Here is a 19,982-nt window from a genome sequence, read left to right on the forward strand (position 1 = left end):
GGGAGCAAGTACATCAGTTTAGTCACGGGCACAGTTCTGTCTGTTGGTTCTTGCCCATTTGACCTCTGGCTCTGGTCAGTACGGTCCTGACCCTTGAGCCCCTTAGAACTCACGAGAAGTTCTTCTCTCCTTTCCTCCTGGCACCTCCCCCGTAGCTGCAGCGCAGGTGGTGGGGCTCAGCTTCCAGGGTCACAGCTTTGGGAATCCCCTGGCCGTCCAGTGGTTAGGGCTTGGCGCTTTTACTGCCGGGGCCAGGGTTCAATCCCTGGTCAGGGAACTAAGGTCCTACAAGCCGCGGGGCACAGCCAAGAAAAAGAGCGAGCGAGCGAGCGCGCGCGCACGATAGAGAGTGAGAGAGAGAGAGAGAGAGAGAGAGAGAACGAGAACAAAGGTCATGGCTTTTGTGGGTCAGTGAGCACCTGTGGGAGCCTGTGTTCTACATGACTTGACACCTTTTTACCTGATGGGGTGGGACTCCAGTCCTCAGCGCCTCTGGCAAGCTTTAGTTTTGTTTTTTTGTTTTGTTTTTTCGGCTGCGTTGGCTCTTCGTTGCTGCGCGCGGGCTTTCTCTAGTTGCGGCGAGTGGAGGGTACTCTTCATTGCGGTGCACAGGCTTCTCATTGCGGTGGCTTCTCTTGTTGCAGAGCACGGGCTCTAGGCACATGGGCTTCAGTAGTTGCAGCATGCGGGCTCAGTAGTTGCGGCATGCAGGCCCTAGAGCATGCAGGCTTCAGTAGTGGTGGCTCGCGGGCTCTAGAGCGCAGGCTCAGTAGTCGTGGCGCACGGGCTTAGTTGCTCTGCGGCATGTGGGATCTTCCCGGACCGGGGCTCGAACCCGTGTCCCCTGCATTGGCAGGAGGATTCTTAACCACTGCACCACCAGGGAAGTCCCTTCAGTTTTTTTTTCTTTTTTTTTGCGGTACGCGGGCCTCTCACTGTTGTGGCCTCTCCCGTTGCGGAGCACAGGCTCCAGACGCGCAGGCTCAGCGGCCATGGCTCACGGGCCCAGCCGCTCCGCGGCATGTGGGATCTTCCCGGACCGGGGCACGAACCCGTGTCCCCTGCATCAGCAGGCGGACTCTCAACCACTGCGCCACCAGGGAAGCCCCCCTTCAGTTTTGTTTGCAGGACTTTTTCCTTTCTTATTTTAAAATATAAGTTCTATTTTTTTAAGCGTTTCAAAGTTCAAAAGATACAAAGAATTATAGGGAGAAAAATCTCTTTCTCCCCAGATCCTGGTTACTTTCCCAGGAGGCAATTCTCCTTGTAAAATCGCTCCAGGGATTATTCACATATTTTTTTCACCCCTTCTTGTGCAGATAGCTGCATATTAAGTACACGTTTGTGCCTTGCCTTTTTTTACTTAATATTTTCTCTTCGATCCCATGGAGATCTTGGAATGTGTGTGACCTCTGGCTTGTCGTTTTTGACCGTTGCATGGTATTCCTTTGTGGGGGGAGCCCCACCCTAGCCAGTGGGCATGGGGGCTGCTCCCCGTTCTCTGCAGGGTGCCTTCTGAGCAAGGCCTCCTGGCTCCTTCTCAGCCCACTTGTGCACCTGGGAGCTCAGACGCTGCAGACACAGCACCTTCTTAACCCTCCCTGTGGCCCTAGGAGGGAGAGGTGGATTCCCTTTCACAGGTCAGTGAGGAGATGCCCGAGGTAGTGAGACTTACATAGTGAAACCAAGATTGCATATCCAGCGTCTTTCCACCTTTTAGTAAAGACAGGAGTCATCTGGAAAACAAAGCAGCTCTTGTAATCTAACCTTGCAAGAATGTTAGAATTGTAAGGATCCAAACTTTAAATGCTTCTAAATGAATGAATTTTTCCAGATGTTTTAAACATTGTAATGGGAGCGAACACTTCTCATCACCTGCCCTACCCATTGTCCTGTTAGACAAAACATTAAATGTCCCCCAGGGACATCCGGCAACGTCTGGACTGGAATCTGATGGGCAGCAGCTGCTGGCACCCTCCAGCGCACAGGACTGCCACACAGCAGCCAGCCAGCCACGTGCCCACTGCAGGGCTGAGGCTGAGAAACGCTCCGATAGTAAGAGTGCACTGCAGTGTAAACTGTGCGTGCGCGCGTGTGTGTGTGTGTGTGTGTGTGTGTTTACTTACTGAGTCTGGAACACTACACTTGGTGGTGGCTCTGTCTTATAGCAGGAGGCTCGCAGGAGCTGGGTAGTGGTTTAGAAAATATAGGAAACAAAAACATTCATTTGTGTAATATTTGATTTTTACAATATGCTTATATTATTTTAGTAGGAAAAAAGTGTTTTTCGTTAAAAAACACTTTTGCAGAGTAAATGACAGCAACTCAGACACAGCCCTGTCCTTCAGGGCCTGCTGCCCGCTGGCCTGGGATGGCAGCTCTGCCCCCTCCACCCGGCCCTGGCTAAAAAAGGAGGCCAGTGCCAAAGCCTTCTCTCTGACTCAGGCCCAGCCTGTGGGACTCGCGCTTTCTCTGTAGGGCACACAAGGGTCCAGCCAGCACAGCTCCAGTCACAGCGTCCCTTCCTGACTGTCCCTTGTGCTCCAGAATCACTTGAAGGCAGTTCAGAGATTCCTTCAGTGAGTGTTGAGACCTGGTCGTTTCTGGTTGAGAGATGACACAATTAAGTGGATGCGTCATCTGCTGTTGTTTTCCTTCCGAAATGGGAATGGCTTACACAACTGCAGGCAGCGGCGCGTGGAGCCGGGGAAGCGGTGGGCTCGGTCCTAGCTGGCCTGTCTGCTCCGGGCACAGGACTGGGAAGAAACACCTTGCTTCCCTTCCCTTCCCTTCCCTTCCTTCCCTGGCTGCCCCGCTGATAACGGATGAGGTAGAATGAACGGAAGCCTGTTTATAAGACAAGAAGCCTTCCCGTAACGTCGTGAAGCACTTCTTTTCCTCCAGGCGACCCGTGACATTGGATGGAGCTCTGGGCCCTCCCTGCTCAGCCTTCCGGGCACCCCCCTGCTCCCCACAATCTACTTCTTCACCCCTCCATCCTCCCTCCACCTCTCACCCCTCCATCCATCCTCTGTCCGTCCATCCATCCATCCATCCTGCACACACCTGTGGGACCCCTGCGGTGCCAGGCGGCTCAGAGATGGGCAGTCTACGCAAAGGTTCCCTTCTCAGCCTCAGGAGCTGCCATCTGGTCAGGGGACCAACAGCAGTAGGGACAGTAACAAAATCCAAGGTCAGAGGAATATGTTTTCCGTTTTCTTCTTACTCTAAACTTCTCGCCGTTTGCAGAATAAAGCGATTGCCACCCCTGTCCAGGGCGTCTGGGACATGAGGAACAAGCAGTTCCACACGGGCATTGAGATCAAGGTGTGGGCCATTGCGTGCTTCGCCCCCCAGCGGCAATGCACGGAGGTGCACCTCAAGTAAGGCCCCCAGGGGCGGGGGGAGGGGGCCACGGGGAAGGCCCGCTGCGTCAGGCTGGGCAGGTCGTGGGCTCCGTTTGGAGGGCAGGGGTTGGCAGCCTTTCCCCGTGGAAGGGCACTGCCTGGGGTGGCCGGGCCGGGAAGTGGGGGACCCCGGTGCTGCTTTGCTTCTCAGACTCGCTGTTGGAGCGAGTGTGAAGAGGTGGGGCAGGTTCTGTAAGAAACAAAACAGCAAGTGAAGAGTAAGTGTGCAAAGTGGAGGCAAGGGAGGAGATTGTCTCAGCCCAGCCGGGCCCAGTGTCAGACCCTTTGAAAGCGGCCCCATAAACATGCTCACGCTTCTGTGCCAAACAGACCCAGCAGGGAGAGGAGGGCTTTTGTCTCCTGCCTCCCTGGGGTGGGAGCAGGGGCGCCCAGCAGGGAGGGGAGGGCTTTTGTCTCCTGCCTCCCTGGGGTGGGAGCAGGGGCGCCCAGCAGGGAGGGGAGGGCTTTTGTCTCCTGCCTCCCTGGGGTGGGAGCAGGGGCGCCCAGCAGGGAGGGGAGGGCTTTTGTCTCCTGCCTCCCTGGGGTGGGAGCAGGGGCGCCACCCAGCAGGGAGAGGAGGGCTTTTGTCTCCTGCCTCCCTGGGGTGGGAGCAGGGGCGCCCAGCAGGGAGAGGAGGGCTTTTGTCTCCTGCCTCCCTGGGGTGGGAGCAGGGGCGCCACCCAGCAGGGAGAGGAGGGCTTTTGTCTCCTGCCTCCCTGGGGTGGGAGCAGGGGCGCCCAGCAGGGAGAGGAGGGCTTTTGTCTCCTGCCTCCCTGGGGTGGGAGCAGGGGCGCCCAGCAGGGAGAGGAGGGCTTTTGTCTCCTGCCTCCCTGGGGTGGGAGCAGGGGCGCCCAGCAGGGAGAGGAGGGCTTTTGTCTCCTGCCTCCCTGGGGTGGGAGCAGGGGGCCTGCAAAGCGGGGTAAGGTAGCAGTGGGCGTTGCAGCAGAGAGTGGCTCCAGAGAGCTGTGGCTCTCAGGACTCTGGGGAGGGGCGGGGCCTCTCCTCCACGCCACCAGCGGAGAAGCTGGGAGCGCGGGATGTCGGGGGACAGAGTGGGTTAGAGTCCGACCTCGGGGTGCCTCCCCTCTCCGTGTCCTGTCCATGGCCCCCATTTCACTTTTCCTGGAGCCAGATGGCCCCAGGGTACGTGCACGTGTGGGCGTAGGTGTGTGCTGGAGGTCAGGCGCTAACTGGCTGCAGCGGGTCGGAGTGTCCTGACTTTATGGTAAAAGGCGGTGGTGTTTCTATTCCTGAGCTTAAAATAGGAGCCGTGGCTCTGTCTCCCCAGCCCCGCCTGTGATTTCACAGGGCCTGTCGGCCGCAGCTGTCGGTGCTACTCTAACTGGGGGCTGTTTGGTTTTCTCCCGTGATTATGTCATCCGAGTCCAAGTTGCACACACAGGAATAACTGGGGGGAAATCCAAGGGGACAGTCAGCTCACAGTTTTCCTCACCCTGACAACGCTCGGCATCCGCAGGAAAGTGGGCGGCAGCTGCTCACACACGGCTTTCAAAGGACAGCACTTGTCGCTGCCCTGGGAGTGTCACAGCCGGTGAGGGGGCAGCGTGGCCCCGACTTGAAGTCTCCTGTGTCATCGTGACTTTACAGTAACCTGCACGGTTAGCACGAACGGCCGCCTTTGTTTGTTACCATGTTGAAACGGCCTTGTCCAGGGCTTCAGCTCGGATTTGGATCCGACGAAGACGGTTTGGGGTCTGGAGCTGTTAGGACTGTGCCCTTTCCCCAGGGCTTCCGGTTGGTCGGAATCATCGGCGCTCTCGGTGCTTCACGTAACGAACCTCCTCCTCGTTCAGGTCCTTCACGGAGCAGCTCAGAAAGATCTCGAGAGACGCAGGAATGCCGATCCAGGGCCAGCCGTGCTTCTGTAAATACGCCCAGGGCGCAGATAGCGTGGAGCCCATGTTCAGGCACCTGAAGAACACGTACGCCGGCCTGCAGCTGGTGGTGGTCATCCTGCCCGGAAAAACCCCCGTCTACGGTAGGCATCGGCGCGCGCACGGCCTCTGGCCGCTGCCGGTGGCGCTGTGGGTGTGCGGTGCCGCCTCAGCCCTCCGTGTCTCTACCGCACCGAGGAGCTGCCTGTCTCTGGCTCACTCGAGAGCTAGGAAAGACCGGGTGGCTTCTGATTGCGGCCGCGCACGTGCCCAGGGCCGCCCTTGGTAGTCTTGTCCGGGGCCGCGGTTCCCGGAGGCCGGCGTCCTGCGGTGGCACAGGACTCGACACGTGTGCGGTTACCTACTGCGCCGCCCGACGCAGACGTCAGCTGGATGGAGGAGCAGCCAGGCGGCGCACACGCAGTCACCCACTCGGGGCGCCGTCCTCAGCTCCGGCCTGGGACTCACTTCTCCACTTGTGAGCTGTGCCCGCCTCAGAATCCTCTGGAAGCTGATCAGAGTCCTTTCTGCCAGAAGGGCGGTTGCACTTTCACATGGCTGAAAGTTACCAGGCCCCTGTGATGGAGTCCCAGGCCCTGGGTTGGGAAGCTCTGGGGCGCTGGTGGTGTAGACAGGTGGCGGCGGCATGGGGAGGTGGGTGCCGGGTGCGTCTGCCGGAAGCCCTCTGGGGACCAGAGGCCCCAGCACGGGAGGTGTGTGGGTGCCCCAGGGCAAAGGGAACAGGTGTGTCGGTGTCGCTGACTGGATCCCCCGTCCGGGCAGCGACGGAGCACTTGCTCCGTGTCCAGGGAAAGGAGGAAAGAGAAAGCCCTCGGAATTCCCATGCTACGCACGCATCTTCTCCCAGGCCCGCCCAGGGAGCGGCTGACCAGTTGCTTCACGAAAGAACCCGGGAGTAGAGGGGGTGTGGGCCCAGAGAGGTCTTGGATGTCGGATCTGCGTTTGCCGAGGGTGTGAGGATGCCAGTGTTTATATTTTTAACGACTCGGGCATTGGCTTGCTTGCAATCCTGAGCACCGTGACGGAGGGCGGCCTTCGGAATGCGAGCCCTGTCTTCCAGCCTGGCTCTGCCCGCACCGCCCTGCAGGCCTGGATCAGTCGCAGAAACGCTCCTGACAGGACTGGGCTGCACCCGCCCGGCCTCTGAGTGAGCGGGACACACGCCCCGCAGCTAGCGCAGGCCTGGGCGGCGTGGAGCAGAGCTGGAACCCGGGCTCTGACCCCTTCTTCCACGGGCTTGGCTGCACGTGGGGCGGGCGGAGGGGAGGCGCCAGGGGAGCCGTCCTGAGCGCACCGTTCCCTCCGCAGCCGAGGTCAAGCGTGTAGGAGACACGGTGCTGGGGATGGCCACGCAGTGTGTGCAGATGAAGAACGTGCAGAGGACCACGCCGCAGACCCTGTCCAATCTCTGCCTGAAGATCAACGTCAAACTGGGCGGCGTGAACAACATCCTGCTGCCCCAGGGGAGGTGAGGCCGGCCTTCCGCCGCGTGTGCGCGGGGCAGCTGGTGCGCGACTCCCCAGCTGGGGGTGGGGGTGGGGCCCCGCCGGGGCCGGCTTCCGCTTCCCTGGACAGTGGGGTGAAGGAAGCGAGTAGGACGCGGGTCTCGGATACTCTCGGTCCAGGGGACCAGGGCCATCTGCAGGCCACTGAGGACTGGGTGCAGGGGCCCGAGGAGAAGGGACTTCTTACCCCGTCCAGGGCCGGGGGTCCCACACGTGAGATGTGGTGGCTGCCCTGAGCGGGGGTGGCTCTGCCACGAGGGGTCGTTGGACTCGCTCAGTTCACTCAGCGGCAGGTTCTGTGTTTATTGAGCGCCTACTGTGTGCAGAAGCCCTAGCCTTCCAGCGCAGGCCCCGGTGAGAGGGTCCAGAAACGCACTTCCCAGGTGAGCAACAGTGACACAGCGGAAGGGACAGGAGCTCAGAAGGGTGAGGGTTTCACAGGGGAGGTGGCACTAAGCAGACTGCAGCCACTGGAGGGGGCGGGATCACGTGGGCGCCTGGGAGGAGAGCAGTCCAGAGGGCACAGGCCGTGCAAGGGCCCTGTGGTACAGCCTGCCAGGAGTGCGGCAGGTGTTCCACTGAGAGACTGAGGGGCAGAGGGCTGCTGGGGGGCCTGGCCCTCCCTCCGGGGGAGCGCATCCATGGGAGGGAGGTTCACGAGTGGAGGTGTAGCTCCGGTGACCTCGTTCTAAAAGGCGACTCCAGCTCCGGGTGGAGTGGGGACCGGGCCCTCCTGCGTTGTCCCAGGAGAGGTGCTGGGGCACGGCTGGGGCGGGATGGTCTGTGAATGGAAGAGGAGACTCGAGAGTGAGTCCGAGCCTGCGCCTCTGGGGCGGTTAGGCAGCAGTGGATGAGGAAGCTGGGCTGTGCGTCAGCCTCCCAGGGGAGACACTGGGGGTGGGGGGGGGAGGGGAAACAGAGGCCTGGTGTTGGTGGGGTTTGTTCAGGGATCCTCACGTGGAGGTGGTATTTAAGGCCTCTAGGCTGGAGAGAAGCCCCAGGGCAGGGTGTAGATAGGAAGGACATCCAAGCCCTCGGCCTGGGGAGTCCGGGGTTGGAAAGGCAGCACTGGGGCCTGGTGGGGTCGGGGGAAGAGCCAGTGCGTGGCCGTGTCACTCGGTGCCAACCGGCCAAGTGCGATGAGGTCCGAGGCTCCACCATGGGACTGGGGGACGTGTGCAGGTCGTCGGTGACCTTGCAAAGAGGAGTCTCGTTGCCATGGCAGCACGAGGCCTGCTTGGGAGGCAGTAAAGGGATCGGCTAATTCCGGGAGCTTTGCCACAAGGCGAGCAAGGGAAGTGAGGGAGCTGTGGGAAGAGAGTGGAGTCCGGAGGCAGGTGTGGTTCTGCTGGTGTAAGGTGTGAGTCATAACTGCATGTGTTGTGCTGCGATGCTCCCGGGACCCATCCAGGATTGGGGGAGGGGGCAGCAGGGAAGAGCCACAGGGTGGGGGTGGGGGTGGGGGGCAGGCGCAGGGTGGACGGGAGAGCACAGGCCGTCAGGGAAAAGAGGCGAGTGAGGCACAGAGAGAGGAAGCTCCAGGGCGCACAGCCGGTGAGACTGGGACCCGCCGGCCGGCTCGAGAGCCGTGCCCCCAACGCTGGCGCTTCAGGGTCGTGACCGCTGGGGTGCAGCCGGCGCTTAGAAGACCCAGGGAGAGAGCTTAGAGCAGTACTTCTCACCTGGGGCGGTGTCGCAGCCCTGGGAGTGTGTGGTCATGTCTGGAGGAGATGTAGGGGTGTCGGGACGGGGGCTGGCCTCTAACGGGTAGAGAACAAGGGTGCTCCTGGGCACCCTGCAGCGCGGCTGCAGGTCCAGGGTTGGGTAACAAACCGTGGGACTCTTTGTATGTATAATTATCTTGGAATTTTCAGCCGTCTACGTGGGTAGAACCCTCATGTCCCTGAGCCCAGCCACAGCAGCTGTCAGCACCTCAGCCCTCTCATTCAGTCTACACTCCACCTACACCCTCTCCCCCACCGCCTTATTCTGAAGCAGATCTCACACCAAGCATCTTTTCACCCGTAAGGTTTCTGTACATGTGACTGAAAGATAAGGAGTCCTTACAGACACGGCCACAGTACCCTTAGCACACAAAGTAACGCTGGTGCCAGTACCCTGAGAGGTCCGGGCAGTGTCCCCGAGCCTTGGCCTCTGACGCTCCCGCATCCCCTCACAGGCCTCCGGTGTTCCAGCAGCCCGTCATCTTTCTGGGGGCGGATGTCACACACCCCCCTGCCGGGGATGGGAAGAAGCCGTCCATCGCCGCCGTGAGTATCACCTCCTGCCGGGTCCCGTCAGTCTGTGTTCCTGCGTGATCGGCATCTCCATGCTTCTTGGCCCTTTCCTTGTCTGAGCAGCATGAACAGTGCAGCAGGGTGGCCCCGTGGGGTCATGTCCCTGGCACTCGCTGTCTGGTTCCCTCTGGGCGGCACCTGCGGGCGATTGGTTTCAGGCCAGCTTGCCTTTGGGACACCCGTCACTCTTAGGGGTCGGAATCTTGGAGTGTCGTGTGTAGAGGTGCACATGGCTTTGGGAAAACAGTGTGCTTGAAGGAATTAGGAACACTGTCACTGTCACTGTCGCCAGGTACCTTCTCTGGGCTGATGTAATTCAGCCACATCTAATCACAAGCAGAATTAGGGGTTCAGAACAATTGTTGATTTTCTTATTAGGTCCCTCGGGAAAACCTTTACTCTTTGGAACACGTTTATAAACGCTACAGCCACACATTCAGAAGAATCGTAAAGGTGGTGGGTTTGCATGTGACGAGCCCTCTCCTGGACCCCCTTCACCCCTAGAGCGGGGGCCCTCGGGGCTCCTGCTGACCCGTGTTGCCCCGCAGGTCGTGGGCAGCATGGACGCCCACCCGAACCGCTACTGCGCCACCGTGCGCGTCCAGCAGCACCGGCAGGAGATCATCCAGGACCTGGCGGCCATGGTGCGTGAGCTTCTCATCCAGTTCTACAAGTCCACACGCTTCAAGCCCACCCGCATCATCTTCTACCGAGACGGTGTCTCCGAGGGGCAGTTCCAGCAGGTCGGCCGTCTCCCCCGCGTTTTCCCTGCCCTCTTCTCGGTGTCTTAAACTCCCCTGTTTCTCGGCAGGACGGCTCCTTGGGTTCGCTAATGAAGACGGTGGGGTGGGTTTTGTTTTGCCCCCGGGTTTACTGGTCCCCGTGTGGGCGGTAGTGATGGACTTGGGGTTGTCAGGGGTCTGCTGCAGGTGGGGCGGAGAGGCCTGTCCAGGCGGACCCGGTCCAGAACAGGCCAGCCAGGGGCCCTTCCCGGCTCCAGGTTTTGCCTTGTAGGCTGTGGGGGGTCTCTGTGGGGCAGGGACACCACTGTGGCTTGGGGGTCACCTCTGTCTGCAAAGGAGGGGGCGGGCCGGAGTGAGGAGAGCGCAGAGCAGGGTGAGGAAAGTGGCCGGGCGGAGGGTAGGTGGGAGCCCTTTGGAAATAGTCAGTAGGACGCAGCCACTGTTTGGACGTGGAGGGAGAGGCGGCACCTTAGGTGGCGTGTGGGGCATCGCCTTGAGGAAGCGTCTGGAAGGCAGGGGAGCCTCTTGGACACCGGGGCACTGGACGAGGGGCAGGTGAGGACCAAAGGGGGTGTGTTGCTGTGCTCCAGGTGAAAGCACCCGCAGCACCTCCAAGTCGAGGGGAGTGTGGGCAGCGGCGGATCCATCTGACCCTGGAACTCGGGGGTTGATGCCCTGCGTGTGTCCATGCTTGGCCAGGGCTAATGCCACCTCCACCCCTGCCGCGTCTCCAGTGCACGCTTCGTCGAGAGACAGTAGCGGGGAAGGCAGAAGTATCCGATGCTGCAGGAGACCCACCCAGACAGAAAGACATCCTAAGAGGCACTCCAGTGTGTCCCAAGGCCCCAGGCCACCCTGCTAGGCAGGTGGGGTGGCACGTGACCAGGCACGGGTGCCAGTGCCTTCCTGGTCCAAAGTAGGAGCAGCTGAGGCCACAGCGGGCGAGGGGGGTGGCTTGAGGTTCCTTGACCGTCTGGTAGCTCTTGGCCAGGGCCCCTGATTCAGAGCTTCTGTGGGAACCTGGGTTGGGGGTTCCTGTGCCGCCTCTCGGGTCCAGATCCAGCTTGTGCCAGCCGGCCTCGAAGCCCCTCTTATACAAAACCGTCTGGTTCCCTCCGTTGGGAGATGTTCTCCCCTCTTCTGAGCACCCGTTCACCCTCTGTCATGGGCATTCTTACTACAGAAGAGGGTTTGTGTCATCCTCCGTTTTCTCTCTCGGTGAACGCACTCCACATCTTACAGAATCACCACAATGGGGTTTCTGGACCCAGAACCCAAGACATATTTTTGAGACACATCGCAGCACAATATTTGACAAGGGCAGTTGCTGAAACCTGAGGTGTGTGGTCCCTGTAGCAGCCATCAGCCCCCGTGCCGGGCTGTGTGCCTGTTCATCTCTGCCACAGGTGGGGGAGCAGAGACAGTACCCTAACTCCTGGCGCTTCGCAGGTGACTTTAGTCTTCACTGCAAGCTTGCAAGGTGGGATGTTCCCATTTTAAAACTGAAAAAACTGGGGATCAGACAGGGTGCATGGCTTTCCAGAGCCACACGGTTGCTTAGTGGTAGAGCTAGGATTTGACCTCAGGTCCAGCTCCTAAGCCAGTGGGTTTTTGGGTTTTTTTGTTTTGTTTTGTTTTGTTTTTTACTAGATTCTCTCCGTCTTCTCCAATCCAAAAACAAGCTGTTGGATTGATTTGTTCATGTGTGTGTTTCCCACAGTGCCTCATGTCCACGGTGGGTGGTAGCACTTAGAACATTCCAGAGCCTGCGCTCAGCCTGTTTCTCCGTTATCTAACCTAAAACATTTAACCACGAAACCTGGGTATCGTTTGCTCCATGATATTATTGAAGAAACAGGCTCAGAGAGACAGAATCACACAGGTAACAGCAAGCTAGTGGAACTACAAGCCTTAACGTAAACATGTATCAAACATACACACGATTAAGGGATTCATTCCAAGATAGCGAGAGGCCTGAAAACATAATAATGATCCTCAAAAGTGTTCTCCTTGGGCTCCCGTGGTGGCGCAGTGGTTGAGAGTCCGCCTGCCAACGCAGGGGACGCGGATTCGTGCCCCGGTCCGGGAAGATCCCACATGCCGCGGAGCGCCCGTGAGCCACGGCCGCTGAGCCTGCGCGTCCGGAGCCTGTGCTCCGCAACGGGAGAGACCATGACAGTGAGAGGCCCGCGTACCGCGAAAAAAAAAAAAAAGTGTTCTTCTTTCTTTCCATAGGTTCTTCACCACGAGTTACTGGCTATCCGAGAGGCATGCATTAAGCTAGAAAAAGACTACCAGCCGGGGATCACATTCATAGTGGTCCAGAAGAGGCACCACACTCGGCTGTTCTGCACCGACAAGAACGAGCGGGTGAGTGTCCTCGACCCTGGGCTGTGCAGCCTCGAGGGACACGGGTCTCACGCCCTGCACCACCTCCCAGGCTCTTGGGAGACCCGGCCCTTCGTGGCGACGCAGCCTGAGATGTTGGAGAAGGGCTCTCCTCAGTTTGGTGAGAAGTTTGAACCTGCAAACCCCACAGGTCCAGGATAGGTCCAGGCAGCTGTCATTTATCCGATAAGGAAATTACCAAAGGTGAGGTTTCAGGGCCAGTTAGCAACCATGGTCATAGACAGCATAGTGTAAAGAACGCGGGAGAATGCAGTAAAGTGGGGAGCCCACGGGGTGGTTGGAGTGCTGGAAGAGGGCCTGGGGAGCTCACTCAGGGGTCTGGTCTGGAGAACACTGACAGACAGCGGTGTCCAAGCTCCTCATCCCTCTCCTGGCTGCTCCAGAACAAGAACCACGAGCATGCAGGAGACTTAAGACTTGTAGTGGTAACTGCTGAGAATTGTCCACAGTTGGAGAAAGATCAGAACCCTTAGGTTAAAAGGCCTCTCCTGTTCCCAACAGGATAAATAAAAATAAATCCATACCTAGACACATTGTCCTAAAACTGCACAGCGTCAAAGTAACTGCATGAGATAAAAGACCTCCCAGAAGGGAAGGACATTCCATCAGACTGTCCGCCAGCGGGGCTGGAAGCCGGGCGTTAGTGTCTACGTGGCGCAGCCCACTAACGCCACAGTAGCACCACAGCACCGAAAATGCTTCTTGCCTAAATGGAAGACAAAATGCAAATTGAGAGTCAATAGTGAGGAAAAGGGGTACTTTGTCATGATCACCGAGAAGACAGAACAGCTGTGACGTGGATGTACCTCACGCCATGACCTAAAAATATGTAAAGAAAAAAAGTAAAGCAAAAACAGGCAGAATTTTAAGGAGAAATTGACAAACACACCATCAAAGAGGTCTGTTTTAACAGACCACCATCAGAAAGTGAAACAGGGACAAGTTAGTAGAAACTGAAAATGGGAAGAAAGGAATGAGCCAGACCTGACAGACAGAACTCTGCCTGTGACAGCGGAGCTCACGCTGAGGGCTTACAGGAGCTGGCGTTGTCCCAGGTCACAAAAGAGGTCTCAGGAGATTGCCAAACCTCAGTATTCTACAAACCACATTTTTTTTTAAAAAATAATTTATTTTGGGGGGGGGCTGCACTGGGTCTTCGTTGCTGCACGCAGGCTTTCTCTAGTTGCGGCGAGCGGAGGCTACTCTTTGTTGCGGTGTGCGGGTTTCTCATTGCGGTGGCTTCTCTTGTTGTGGAGCACGGGCCCTAGAGTGCTCAGGCTTCAGTAATTGTGGCATGTGAGCTCAGTAGTTGCAGTGCACGGGCTCTAGGGCACGTGGGCTCGATAGTTGCAGTGCACGGGCTCTAGGGCACGTGGGCTTCAGTAGCTGCGGCGCTTGGGCTCAGTAGTTGTGGCTTGTGGGTTCTAGAGTGTAGGCTCAGTAGTTGTGGTGCATGGGCTTAGTTGCTTGACGGCATGTGAGATCTTCCCGGACCAGGGCTCGAACCCGTGTCCCCTGCATTGGCAGGCAGATTCTTAACCACTGCGCCACCAGGGAAGTCCCCAAACCACATTTTCTGTTACGTAGGAAAAAGCGTAAGAAAACTTAAAATTTTGATTTCAAGCCCACTGCAGGGCTTCCCTGGTGGCGCAGTGGTTAAGAATCTGCCTGCCAATGCAGGGGACACGGGTTCGAGCACTGGTCCGGGAAGATCCCACATGCCGCGGAGCAACTGAGCCCACGTGCCACAACTACTGAAGCCCGCATGCCTAGAGCCCGTGCCCCGCAACAAGAGAAGCCACCGCGATGAGAAGCCCTCACACTGCAATGAAGAGTAGCCCCCGCTTGCTGCAACTGGAGAAAGCCCACACACAGCAACAAAGACCCAGTGCAGCCAAAAATAAATAAATAAATGTATTTATTTAAAAAAAAAAAAGAAAGAAAGCACTGCATTAAAAATGTAAAGAGAATAATCAATTGTGAAATGATTAGAAATGAACAAAAACGAGAATTTCATATCAAACCTTGTGCAGTGCACTGAAGCAGGCATTTACAGGTAAGAGTATAGACATAGGTGCTTTTGTTGTGAGACAAGAAAGAGAGCCATGAATAAGTCTGAAGCTACAGGAAGGATGTCAGTCCCAGTGGTCAAGGGAAAGCTGAGGAGTTGGTGTGCATAGGCCCCTTGCCACCTCAGCCTGCAGACTTCTCTTGCCAGGAGTCGGGAGGGCTCAAAGTCAGCTTATTCCAGCACCCCACTTTCTCTCTCAGAATAGAAAATCGTGAACTAGAAAATGAAGAAGCAATAGAGCATATTAACGCAAGCAAAAGGTACTTCTCTGAAGATAGATAAACCCAGCAAGACTCAACAAAAAGAACACTTGTAATTACGTTGGGAACAGAAGGGGAACAATGGCTGCAGAGGGAGTGTGTGTTATTTGAATCATAATGGAATGATAACAACTTCATGACAACACATTGGAAAACTGAGAAGAAACAAACACTTGTTTGTAGAATTACATAAGTTACCAAAATCAGCTGAGTAAGATAGTCCAGTCATTGTTCCAAAAGGCATCAGGCCCAGAGAGTTTTACAGGCAAGCTTTACTAAGGCGTCAGGAATAGATTACCTTAAAGTGTGGCAGAGCATAGGAAAAAGGGGGAAACTACTTAGCTTATTTTATGAAGTTAGTCCAGAGATTTTTACAGGCAAGCTTTACCAGACCTTCGAAGAATAATCTTGTATAAAGTATTTCAGAGAACGGGAAAAGTCGGGGGGACTCACATTATGAGGTTAGCCTGATAAATACCAAATGTCAAGGATGTGGGTGCCGTGATGAGGAGCAAAGGGTCTGGAGCCGGATAACCTGGCTCCAATCCACTCCCTCAGCATCCTGGCTACGTGACCACAAGCTGTCAGCCCCTCTACCCACTGGACCACCTTCTGAGGATGTTGGGAGGGTTCGCGGAGCTAACACGCAGAGCACTTAGCACAGAGTAAAGGCATTATTATGAAGAGGACTCTCCTACACTTCAGATGGGAATACAAATGGGTAACCAACTTGGAACGCTGTTTGGCAATTCTAGAGATCTACCCTGGAGGAACTCACACACTTGTGTACAAGAAGACATGTATTCTGTGAGAATATACTGGCAGTATTGTTTATAATAGCAAAAAATTAATCTGTTAACAGGAGAAAAGGTGGTAATGTATTTATATATTGGCACTTGTACAGCAATGAAAAATAATAAACTATATCTACCAAATGACTACATCTCAAAATTGTAATACAGAGCAAAAACAGAAAGTAGCAAAACATAGGATACATGTATACAGTTTTGTTTTTTTAATAAATTTATGTATTTATTTTACTTATTTATTTTTGGCTGCACTGGGTCTTCGTTGCTACGCATGGGCTTTCTCTAGTTGCGGTGAGCAGAGGCTACTCCTCGTTTTGGTGCGCCGGCTCCTCATTGCAGTGGCTTCTCCTGTTGCGGAGCACGGGCTCTAGGTGCACGGGCTTCAGTAGTTGTGGCTCGCGGGCTCTAGAGTGCAGGCTCAGTAGTTGTGGCACATGGGCTTCGTTGCTCCATGGCATGTGGGATCTTCCCAGACCAGCGCTCAAACCCATGTCCCCTGCATTGGCAGGCGGGTTCTTAACCACTGCACCACCAGGGAAGCCCCTACAGTTTTAAAATCTGCAAAGTAACACAATATAGTGCTAACGGAGACCTGAATGTGTAGCAGAATAAAGCATGTGCAGGAGTAATAAAGCCTAGGTTTGAGACCGCAGCGTGGGAGGGGTGCAAACGTGGGCACTCTTTTCAAATATTTTACTTCTTTTAAAAATCTGGGACTTCCCTGGTGGCACAGTGGTTAAGAATCCTGCCTGCCAATGCAGGGGACACGGGTTTGAGCCCTGGTCCAGGAAGATCCCACATGCCACGGAGCAACTAAGCTCGTGCGCCGCAACTACTGAGCCTGCATGCCTAGGGCCCGTGCTCCGCAACAAGAGAAGCCACCGCAGTGAGAAGCCCACGCACTGCAACAAAGAGTAGCCCCCGCTCGCCACAACTAGAGAAAGCCCGCATGCAGCAACAAAGACCCAACGCAGCTATAAATAAATGAACAAATAAATACACAAATAAATAATCTGAAGGTATAAAAAAAGGTTGAGAAGAAGTAAAAACACACACACATCTGCAGGTGCAGAGGGGTTACACTGGAGATTCTCCTTTTTGTATGTATATTTGAAATTGCACGAGTAAAAAAAAAAAAATCAATCAGTGACTTCGTGACTGATTGGGAGTTTTGCTGTTTCAGTAGCGTAGCTGGATGTTTGGTGGTTTTTCGATGCTAGAGTGTAAACTGAGAGTTAAGTGGTTTGGTAGAATTTGTAGTCCCTCCCACACCCCAGCTCCTTGGATGGCCTCTGGTGGAGCAACCCGCCCTCCCTGGTGGTGGTGATTGAACCCCTGGTAGAGTGGGGAAGTTCTTGACAGCTGTCAGGGTTTTCTAGCTCTTCTGCCTTGAGTATTGTGTGTGTGTGTGTGTGTGTGTGTGTGCGCGCGCGCACACGCAGGCGCACATGGGCAGGTGACGGCTGTCACGTGTCCGTCGTCTGGTCTTAGATTTGTTATGTTGGTGACAGTTTCCATCTTGGCCTCAACAATAATGAAGACCCTTCACGTGGCCCACGCACATGCTTCAGTGAAGGGAAGACTCTGCATTTCCCTCAGGGGCCTTTATGAGATGGCGAAAAATAACCCCAGCCCAAAGAGAACAGGAATTAATTTGATTTCAGTTGTTAGTATATGTTAAATTTTAGTGCCATGGCACTGAGCAGATGTATTGGCCAATTTAAAGACGTCAGAGCAGAAGGCAGTGCGGCTGCGTCTTGCCTGCTTGCCTGCTTGCTTTGCCCTGTTGTCCCCGGGGCGTGTCTGATGGGCTCCTGTGTTGCTGAAGGTGGGGAAGAGCGGAAACATCCCAGCAGGGACGACCGTGGACACGAAAATCACGCACCCGACCGAGTTTGACTTCTACCTGTGTAGTCATGCTGGCATCCAGGTAAGGACAGAGGGTCCACTTTGCGCAGTCTTGGTTGGTGTCTCTGGGGTGTCGTCCACACATTCGGCAAACACCTGCAGAGCACAAACCTTGTGCCAGGCGCTCCCGTGGGCACTGGGGATGTGGTGGTGAACAGCACGGATGCGGCGCCAGTCCATCCCAAGGGGACGCAGGCGGTTGACCAGTGAACCGTGGAGGCCGAGAACCATCAGGGGTTGCGGATGGAGGACCCCCTGGGCTGCTGTGCTGGGCCGGGAGTGGGTTCCCATTTTAGCCGAGATGAGGTCCAGGAAGAAGGAGCAGTGAGCGTGAGGGCCAGGCAGGCTGGCGGGGACAAGTGGCGTCCCTGTGTGCTTGGAGTTCGGCGAGCTGGCTGGGGTATGAGAGGTGACGGAGCGGCGGGGTCAGCCTTGCGTGCCCGCCACGCACGGGCACTGGTGTGCGGGGAAGGTCAGCACGTGGCATTCCTTGTCCCTCCCGGCGAAGAGACCCACAGCTTTGCCACAAGTGATTCTGAGAGGATGCTGCCACCTCAGAGGTGCCACGTCCAGCGCACCTGTTGTCAGAGCTGAGCCACCAGCATCTGCGAGGCTGTGCCCCTTGGGACAGGAGGGACTTAGCTCTGGGTGCCCGTCCTGCTTCACCACAGAGGGGCTTTTGGGTGTTTCAAGTTATAAGTGAGGACTTAGATATCCATCCCCAAGGGATTTGAACTTAAACTTGGAGGGCTTGCCGTCAACTTTGTACTTCTGCCACGGGAAATACACCTGCACGTCCTTCACGTCACCGTGGCTCTAGAACAGGACTTGGCAGACTGGCCCGTGGGCCGCACCCAGCCTGCAGCCTGTCAGGGTGCAGCCTGAGGGCTGAGCCGTGTGTACATTTTTAAAGGTTGTTAAAAAGGAAGAAGAGGAACGTGGCTCAGAGAGGACGGAGGCTTCCGCAGTGTTTCCCGGGCACGTCTGTCCCCGCGATGGCTTCCGTGTCGGGCGGGCGCTTTTTCTGTGCAGGCCAGCCCGGCTTCCCTCCTGGTGGGTGGAGCCCTCTCCCCCCCGCCCCGGGGCCTCTGGTTTGTTTAAGGGGTAAACCTGCCTCCCTGCATTTTCTGCACAGGCACTTTCTAATGGGGGAAATCTCGCACTGGAGACGTTTAAGTGCTTTGACAAAATGGGCCTCAAGGGGTCCTGCTCTGCTGTGGTTGCCATGTCCTCGGCACACCCTCTGATACAAAATACCCCACTGCCCGCAGGCCCCCGTGACAGCCACCGATTAAATGCTGAAAGTGGGGCGCAGAATGTGTGCTTCATCAGAGGATAAGAGCGTCTGCTGCTCACCAGTCTCTGGGGGCCTGAACACAGACAGAGAGTCAGGAAGGGCCTGCTTGTTGGCTGGCTTGGGTTGAGTGGCAGGGAAGGCAGGTGGGGAGAAGCCAGAGAAAGGCCCTTCCCTCAAGCGCGCTCCTGGCTGACCGGTCATGGGTGCCCCGGCGAGCAGTGCAGCGGCTCTGCCGGCACCTGAGCCCCGGCAGGCATGGGCCAGGCGACCAACCCCACCTCCTTCAGTTTTGAAAGATTCCACACCGCACAAAATAAATATATGTGCAAACTCCCATTTTAAAGGCGTTAATATGTAACTTATTAGAGATTTCTTCTTGCCTTTATAAATAAAGCATTGTAGAAAACCTAGTATGTACAAATGACATTATCCTCCAAACAACCATCTCTGTATTATATCTTTCCTATGAGTTTTCTCTACACAAATAATTGTGTGTATAGTCTGTTATTTTACCAGTAGGGGGTCATAGAATATGTGGCTCTGATGCCCGTTTATAATGATACATAGTAGGATAATATAAATACCTTCTTGCTACTGAACGTCCTCCCACTGTATCCTCTGTGAAGGATTCTACTGTGGGGTGGAAGCACAGCTTCTCTCGGCAGCACCCTTTGCAGGTGAGTTCTGGACTTCTCTCTTGCATGTTTACCTCTCTGACCCTCTGATCTGCTTTTAGGGAACAAGCAGGCCTTCCCACTATCACGTGCTTTGGGATGACAATCGTTTCTCTTCCGATGAGCTGCAGATTCTCACCTACCAGCTGTGTCACACCTACGTGCGCTGCACGCGCTCCGTGTCCATCCCGGCGCCAGCATACTATGCTCACCTGGTGGCCTTCCGGGCCAGGTACCACCTGGTGGATAAAGAGCACGATAGGTGAGTGGCACGCCCTTCCTGGCTGGGGTCGTTTCTGCAACAGGCTTTGGCATCTGCTTTTCTGGAATGGGAAGCAGTGGGGTCCCAGTGGCTGGAGCCGACCGTGACACAGACACCCAAAAGCTAGCATCTTCACCGCCATTTGTTAGCTGTGTGGCTGCCTCCCCAGATGGCTGGTGCGTGGTCCTAACTTAGCTATCAGTGTGCTGCCTCATGGTGCGTTAAAGGCTGCGCTCTCTCTCTCTCTCTCTCTCCTCTCTCTCTCCCTCCCTATCCCTATCCCTCTATCTCTCTCTCTCTCCCTCCCTCCCTCTCTCCCTCCCTCCCTCCCTCCCTCCCTCTCTCCCTCCCTCCTTCCCTCCCTCCCTCCCTCCCTCCCTCCCTCTCTCTCTCTTTCTCTCTCTCTCTCTCTCTCTCTCTCTCT

At 56.1% G+C, this 19,982-nt stretch overlaps 1 protein-coding gene across 2 annotated transcripts in view; it reads left to right on the plus strand.

Moving 5' to 3' along the window:
• AGO2 (argonaute RISC catalytic component 2) overlaps nucleotides 1-19,982 on the plus strand; it is a 108,421-nt gene that overhangs the window by 76,420 nt on the left and 12,019 nt on the right. The window contains exons 11-18 of one of the 2 annotated variants that reach the window (XM_082674486.1): nucleotides 3,250-3,383; nucleotides 5,222-5,406; nucleotides 6,632-6,791; nucleotides 9,008-9,098; nucleotides 9,674-9,868; nucleotides 12,104-12,238; nucleotides 17,246-17,347; nucleotides 19,359-19,558. In XM_082674486.1, coding sequence (XP_082530612.1) covers nucleotides 3,250-3,383; nucleotides 5,222-5,406; nucleotides 6,632-6,791; nucleotides 9,008-9,098; nucleotides 9,674-9,868; nucleotides 12,104-12,238; nucleotides 17,246-17,347; nucleotides 19,359-19,558 — 1,202 coding nt within the window. The remainder of the gene's footprint in view (nucleotides 1-3,249; nucleotides 3,384-5,221; nucleotides 5,407-6,631; nucleotides 6,792-9,007; nucleotides 9,099-9,673; nucleotides 9,869-12,103; nucleotides 12,239-17,245; nucleotides 17,348-19,358; nucleotides 19,559-19,982) is intronic. The other variant, XM_082674487.1, reaches the window with a different exon arrangement.

This window comes from Grampus griseus (genome assembly GCF_964374135.1).
Source record: "Grampus griseus genome assembly, chromosome: 17".
NCBI classification, from domain to species: Eukaryota; Metazoa; Chordata; class Mammalia; order Artiodactyla; family Delphinidae; genus Grampus; species Grampus griseus.